Source organism: Sesamum indicum, linkage group LG16 (genome assembly GCF_000512975.1).
Source record: "Sesamum indicum cultivar Zhongzhi No. 13 linkage group LG16, S_indicum_v1.0, whole genome shotgun sequence".
Classification (NCBI taxonomy): Eukaryota; Viridiplantae; Streptophyta; class Magnoliopsida; order Lamiales; family Pedaliaceae; genus Sesamum; species Sesamum indicum.
This window is the reverse complement of record NC_026160.1, coordinates 100,403-108,189: the sequence shown is the minus strand read 5'-3', so window position 1 is coordinate 108,189 and position 7,787 is coordinate 100,403. Positions and strand designations below refer to the sequence as shown.

Sequence of the window (7,787 nt, the reverse complement as noted above, 5' to 3'; positions counted from 1 at the left end):
AGATTCGTGGGGACAATACATGAGGTGTCATATATCAACCACAAGTTGTTGGCTAGCACTATCCAATAAAACTTGCATCATGAAAGGTTTAAAGAATCTAAATCGGGGAAGCCTCCTAGCACTTTAAAGAAGTTGCTCATCCGATCGCAGAAGTATATCATAATAGAAGAGTCCATGGTAATGGACTACCTCTAGTGTTAAGAGGAAGAGTAGAGAGGAAGAGAAGGAGTCGAAGAATAAGGAGAAACGCCGACATTTACCCCCTACTAGCTATGTGCATTACAGCCCCTAAACGCCACAAGAGGAGAAAATTGATAGTGATAGAACAAGGGTTGATCAAACAATAACCAAGAAAATGAAGGACAATTCCAAGAGGTTCAAATTTGACAAATATTGCCACTTCCACAGTGACATGGGGCATATGATGGAGGAATGCCATCACATAAAGAATGGGACAAAAAAATTGATTTAGCGGGGACACTTGAAGGAGTATGTCAACCAACGTATACAAGGACACCAATTCGACCAAAAGCTGAGTGGGCAACTTTGAGATTGGTGGGATGTACGTTTTAAATAGATTCTTTAGTAGATTTCACATATATAAAATTCATTTTAAAAAGTTCTTTTAAGTAAATAGTTCCATTTTACAGAAAATACTCTATAAAAACCTCTTGAATTGAATTTTATATATATTTGTAAAATTCACAAAAAAATCTAGTTAAAATGTACATTCCACCAACTTTTTTCCAGAATCCTAAGTGTTAACATTTAATAAATATTGTTAAGATTTAATTTTTTAGTGGAAAAATTGTTGTTTTCTGTTGTCTTTTCTTATATAGGTTATTATTATTGTTGTTTGTGTTATTGAGAGTTGTTGCTATTGAGTTTAATTTTTTAGTGGGAAAATTTGTTGAGGTTGCTGTTCAGATATGATAGAATAGGGGGACATGACTGAGGTTCCACGCAAGCCATATTCCTCGTGAAAAAAACAAAACAAAACAAAGAAACATAATGTGATAATCATTAATTAATTCCATGAATGTAGGCAAACCCTTGGATGCCCCAAAACAATGAGTTAGTGTACAATTGAATCATCCCATTCTCTCATCACTCTTATTTACCCACTTGCACAACAAATGTGAAAGAAAAAGAAAACCCCTATAAATATGTATGATGATCAAAAACAATGAATTTCAACTGAAGAGGGCTGCATAGAGCAGCAGATTCCAAGTGTCAGGGAGCCCCGGCAGGCACCAGTGGCTGCAATCTAAGCCGTTGTGCAGGCTGTAGTACGTGGGATGTGCGTCTTTTCTGTACTGGGAGAGCTGTGTGATGTCGAGCAAGTAGACAGGCTTCTTGATTCTGCTCAACACTTTGTTCACTACCACTGATGCTAATGGAGTTCCTGCCGGATACCTTATTCCGAAGTACGGTTGTGTCTCACTTTTGCATGATTTTAATGGTTCGTTCCAATCCCGACCCCTACAGTTTTTTCGATTTTATTGAAGTAGTCTATGAGTATATGAAGTACAGTTGATTCAATAGTAGTAATAACAATAACAACAACACTGCCTGATTATTTAACTCGGAAATTTTTTATATAAAAGTTAAAAAATTCGGAAAATTCGTTTTGTTTTTAATATTTTAAAATAAGTGAAAGAGCTGTGTTTTCTGAACATGAATAGTGAATGGTTCGGAAAATCGCAATTCTAGCATTGTAAGTATGAGGGTGGCGGTTGCTTTAGTCCTATAAGAATTCATTATTGATAATTTTATCCTATAATTTTAAACATTTGGCACGTTGAGGACAAAAGTATTTGGAATTCGCTAAAATGGCAAAAAGTGCATACGACATACATATGGTCAGCTTAATTGGGTACACTATTTCTGACATTCTTGGTCTAAATGTGCAAACGCTTTAAAATTATAGGATAAATTTGTCAAAATGGACTCGTGCAGAACTAAAGTTATCACCGTAATACTTACATGCATAGAATCCCGTGAATCCTCCTAACATATTCTGAAGATATTTTCATGAAATATTTTTCTAAAAGAATAATTCGATTATAATAGAGAGTTAAAATACATTATTGTCTCATAACAGTGGTAAAGAGTCGATGATATTATATAAAAAAATATATATTTTTTGAAGAAAAAAGTCGTCGATTAAGAAAATAAAACATTATTTTAAGACGAGGAAATAAAAAGAAACAAATAATAAAAACAATAAATATGGGATAATAAGTTGAAAAAGAGTGAAAATATTAGTAGAAGGGGGTAAAAATTAAGAAATACATACTCATAATGTGTGGGTGAAATTCCTTGAAAGAAGACTTTAGTTTTGGAATGATCAACATTTCGGTTCACCCATCTCGCCCATGTTGTCAACCCTTTGTAGTACGCTATCAAACGGTTCATATCTTTGTATAATTTACCTCCTTCCTCAATGTAATCCCATCTGCAAAAAACCACAAACACAAATTAAATAAAATGAAAATAAATACTTTATAGATCTCTACGACTCAAAATTCATAATAACATCAATACAATCTATCACGGAAAGACAAAATCGACTAAAGTTAAACAATATTCGTTATAGTTTTACCCATTGCCGAAGTATTTGCCACAGATTTTAGTTGTAGCAAATATTTTAGCCTTACTTACAGAAACAACGGCTAGTAGCAACGTGCATCCGTGGTTAATTAGTGTTTGTCACAATTTTTTACTTTTAACCATGATAATTCACCATAGTGGAAGGTCATATTTCTTTCAGTGTGAGTTAATACATTAATATAACACAGAATAATGAAATAAGTTACAATAAGTTCACATAAACTGATACAAATATTCATATATTTGATGAAAATCAAACTCAGGATCTTGAAGCTAAAGCAGTTATAAGCAGAATAATATCCCATTTCATGAAACTTCAGTTTTATCAATTAAGTTAGGCCTCATCGACAAATTACATTATAGTTCTTTTTCATAGTTTATGCCTATGTTTTTAAGTGAATTGACCAAATTTTCATATTTAAGGAAAATAAAAATCTATATATTTTTTTTTCATTTTTATTTCTTCACTTATTTTATGGTATTTAATGTTATCTTCTTTTCTCTTGCATTGCTCATTATTTAAGTTTAATCTATTTTATTTATTACTTTATGGTATATTATTTATCCCACTTACTTATCATCTAATTAAGAAATATAATATTAAAATATATTTTATTCAAATACAAAACTTAATAAATAATTTTGGTTGAGAATCTTACGGTTGAGAACTTTTGGTGTGAGTCCACCAATGCCACGTGTTGAAGATCAAGACGTCCATTCCTCTCCAAAAGTCTCCATTTCGAATGGAGTCGAGCTTCAGAACTCGTCCCACCTTTTGGTTCTCTAAGTCAACAAGGTATGGAGTGCGATATAATAGCAATCTAACCCCATAATCCTGCATGCAAAATAATTATCTGTTTTAATCATTATTATCAATCAAATTCCCAAAGAGGGTATCTTGATAAATTCATTATGTAAATCAACATATGTACCAGCTATAGGTGTTCTATTCGGTTAAACGAATCGAATCGAATCGAGACTTCGATTCACCATTTTTAAAAATCGAAAACCAACCGAAACAGTATTAGTTCGGTTTGATTTAAACCGAACCCAGTTCGATTTTTTTTTATTAAAAAACCTAGAAAAACCAATGTTTTAAAATATATATATATAATTTTAGTATTTTTTTAATTTTATCTAAAAATACATGTACCAAAATATCAAAATCTAAAAAATAAAATGTATAATAAAAAAAATATTTAATAGTACATATTTCAAAACATAAAATTAGCACCCATTTAAAATTAAAAAAATATAAAATTCACGTTTACTCAAAGAGTGGTGAACTGGTGCCATGGTCTGCATAACTACCTTCTTATAGGTTTTTATTTTGTTTCTTATTAATCAAAATTTACAATTTTACGTACGTTATTGAATAATAAAAACTACAAAAACATTATATTTAAAACAATATATATCAATATGCCATAAATTAGTAAATATAAATCTAAAACAAGCATGAAAACAAAAATGTGGGTGCGGCGGCCTAACAACAATAATGAAATCCACCCCCCCCCCCCCATCCCCACCCCACCCCACCCCACCCCACCCTTTCTTCAATTCCCTCTGACAAAACCAAATTCCACAGCCCCATTTTGAATTCAACTTCTCTCTCTAAATATTTAATAATTTTCAATCATTTTGTTGCCTATTTTCTTCAAACTTCTTTCTCTTTCTACTCATTACTGCCACTCATCACACCATAATTCACGCTACCAAACTCTTATTTTTATTCGGATTAAATTTGATTTCATATAATTAATATTTTTATTGAATTATATATCAATGATACGATAAGTATATTAATTTTTAAAATTTAATAATTTTATATTTAATTATATTTATCATGTAATTAATTCAGTTCTGATAAAAAAAATTTGGTCAGAAACGTGGGGAGTTTAAAGTAGCAAAATTGAGACAAACAAACACAACACAAATCAATTACTACACATTAAAAACTTTACCTTCCGAAAAGCAACACAGGGAGTACAAGCATATAAAGCATGCATGCATCTCACAGCCCATCATTCAATACGCATAGTCCTTGAATTTAAGTGGGGGAGGGGATATAATTGGAAAACGCTTGTTTCTAATTCCTTTTATCACCAAAGTCGCATTTATGTATAATCACTTGTGTTTTTTTGTGTGTGTGTGTGTCACACAAAATAATAATATTGCGTCAGTAGAATTTATATTGTACTGACGGGATATTATTTTTATATAGGACTGTCGTTGACCCCAAATTAACAAAAAACGCATAATTAAATACAATAAAATAAAATAGTTGGTAATTAAGTGTGAAGTTAGGTAAAAAATTGATTACCAGGAATGCGACTTCAGCTAGACCATCTCTTCTGATGAGTGAAGTCCTCGCGTTTGGGACCGACGAGTGTATCATACAACTCAACGACTCCCACATGTTCAGACTCAGTGAGTCGCCCACGAACATGATGTTCTTCCCCCTGAACTTCTCCAAGAATGCCACCCCATTGAACCTGCAAATACCAGAGAAAAAAAAAATAATTTCTATTATTATATGTTTGCTATGTGCGTGCGTGTGTGTCTGTGTGAGGCACAGAGTCATATATGTGTGTGTGTGTGTGTACCTGGGTAGGTTGCATGAGAAGGGCTGCCATCTGTACTTGAGGTACATTTGATCAGGTCTTTTGTACTTGAGGCAGTTGAATTCGTCGTCTATGAAGGGACAGGTTGAGAAATCGTAGAGGGGGTATGAGGCGTCGTAAACCCATTTTCCCCGGAAGACATTGCAGCTGCCGGCCAGCTTTCTGGCGGCGTAGGTGGTGCCATTGAGGTGGCGCTCGGCCTCTTCCGCCGCCGTGGCCTGGGGTAGGGGTAGGGGTAGGGGTGGCTGAAAAATTGGGGTTGGAGGGGCCAGATATATAGTCCTAACGGTGGGACCTGCCGGAATTTATGAAATCTTGGATGGGTTTGATTTGTTGACACACATGTGGGGTTGGATCAAATCATCAACTTCTTTAGTTTTAATTCTTGCTAATGGGGTCTAATTTTATCGTGAAGAGTCTATTTCAATATTATAATGTCTTTTAGGTACTTTATCATAAATAATTGATAAATAATTTTTTTTTATTGAAATTCGTTTGACTTAATACTAATCAAGATCAAATTGAGCAATCATGAATGTAAGAGAAATCTCTATACCACGTATGTTTTGTTTTTTACAATTATTTTTCTATTCACACTATAAGAAATATAGCATTTAACCACACTTAGTTAGCATGTTAAATAATAAATAATTTTATCAAATAGACATTGACTACGACCGTACAATGATAATTGATCGTTGTTTACGATGGTGGAAAAATATTTGTCATGGTTAAAAGTCATGACAAATGATTTTATCATAATTTTTAGCTGTAATAAATAATTTTTCATAGTAAAAGTTAATATTTTTTATATTAATTTTATTTAACGGTAGTTAGTGATAATTGCTTACCATAATTTTTAATCATTTCATGGATATTATAGTCGATAAAATTTGACAAAAAATAATTCTTAGCAGCCCAAAAATTGCAAATTCATATTCTCATGGGACATTATAAACAAAATTTTATTATTTATAACAAAAAAAAAATCTATATTTATAATATTATTATAGAAGTCAATAATTGAAGTATATTTTATTTTTTAAAATTTTTATTTAAAATTGGTAATCTGGTGTAATAATATAATAGTTAATTTGAGATGGAGTGTGAGTTAAGGATCTTTAGTGGATGGCAGCTCGATTAGGGAAGTAATTTTCCGTAACTTTGATGTGGATATTTGAATTTTGCAGATTTTTGTGAAGACAAATCATGATCCAGATCCCCAGTGATCATGTGGTAATAGATGTGACAGACTACCGTAACGCATACGTGGTGCCTTTTCGGAATATATCCATGTTCCCATGCTAAAAGAATAAACAAAAGAATCATAATACTATGAAGATTGCAGTAATCAATGAATTCTCAAAATAAATTATTTTGAATTTTCAGTATATGGTTATACACTACTTAATTTATAGATTTTATGAAATACGGTTTTGGTTTTCGTGTTCAACTGAATTTTCATTTTATTTTTTAGGGAAAATTATTAGTTAGTCTTTTAAGTTTTTCTACTATTAATTTTAGATTTTTTAAATTTATTCATTTTAGTTTTAGTTTGATAACTTTTAAAATCATTTAATTTTAGTCATTTGGCCCAATTTTGAATAATTTTAGACCTACACAGCTTTTTAAAAGCAATTTTAGTTGATATATATTCGTTCATTTTGCATCTCGTAGTTAATGCTCACCTAAAATAGTATAAAATTTAGATTTATTGAAAAACTATTTGTTTATATTACACTTAGAGCATTAGAATGGACTATTAACCTTTATTATCAAAAGGGCAAAAGAATAATAAATTAGGTTAAAGAACTAAATCTACACAAAATTGATAGATAAATGACTAAATCTAATATTGTCAAAGATAAAGGACCAAAATGAGTTCAGATTAAAGTTATAGGACGAAAACTTTCATGTTCAATTGCAAACATATCAGAAACCTGAACAATCAACACAAGCATTAAAACTATCGGCATACATCACAGGGTTGAGGACGAACATATCAGACACCTGAACATGTTAATACAAGCATTAGTCCTATCAGCACACACCGCCAAGAGTTGAGGACTAACATATCAGACATTTGAACAATCAATAAAAGCAGTAGTCCTATCGGCATACACTACTAAGGGTTGGTGACGAACATATCAGACACCTAAACAATCAGCACAAGCAATAGTCCTATCAATATACACCACCAAGAGTTGAGGACGAACATATCAGACACATAAACAATCAGTACAAGCAATAGTCCTATCAGCATGCACTACTAAGGGTTAAGGACGAACATTTCAGATACCTGAACAATCAGCACAAACAGTAATCCTATCAGCATACTACACCAAGAGTTGAGGACAAATATATCAGACACCTGAACAATCAGCCTAAAATATTAACCTCGTCTGCATACATCATTAAGGGCCAAGTAAAACTCACATAAGCCCGCAACAGTCTCCCCAAGTTAAAGAGCACAACACACAAATGTTTATGACATATTTGTAGAACGGATTCAAATTTGAGATATTAAATTTATCAAATTATGTGAAAGTA

The 7,787-nt window shown here is 32.1% G+C and overlaps 1 protein-coding gene across 1 annotated transcript; it reads right to left on the bottom strand.

The window, feature by feature from the left end:
- LOC105178594 (protein trichome birefringence-like 39) lies at window positions 1,005–7,572 on the bottom strand. Its single transcript, XM_020699398.1, has 8 exons — window positions 7,537–7,572; window positions 7,178–7,247; window positions 6,495–6,541; window positions 5,220–5,482; window positions 4,937–5,108; window positions 3,273–3,448; window positions 2,300–2,458; window positions 1,005–1,482 (listed from the first exon to the last, which is right to left on the bottom strand). Exons 1-8 carry the CDS (start codon window positions 7,570–7,572, stop codon window positions 1,194–1,196), a joined length of 1,212 nt encoding a protein of 403 aa, XP_020555057.1. The 3' UTR covers window positions 1,005–1,193.

Excerpts from the sequence above, each read along its gene's own strand:
- LOC105178594 (XM_020699398.1), bottom strand. The coding sequence starts at position 7,572 with ATGCTGATAGGATTACTGTTTGTGCTGATTGTTCAG. Across the intron at positions 5,109-5,219 it reads TTCTCATGCAACCTACCCAG|GTTCAATGGGGTGGCATTCT; the intron begins GTACACACACAC and ends TGGTATTTGCAG. Across the intron at positions 1,483-2,299 it reads ATTTCACCCACACATTATGA|GGGTCGGGATTGGAACGAAC; the intron begins GTATGTATTTCT and ends AAAAAACTGTAG.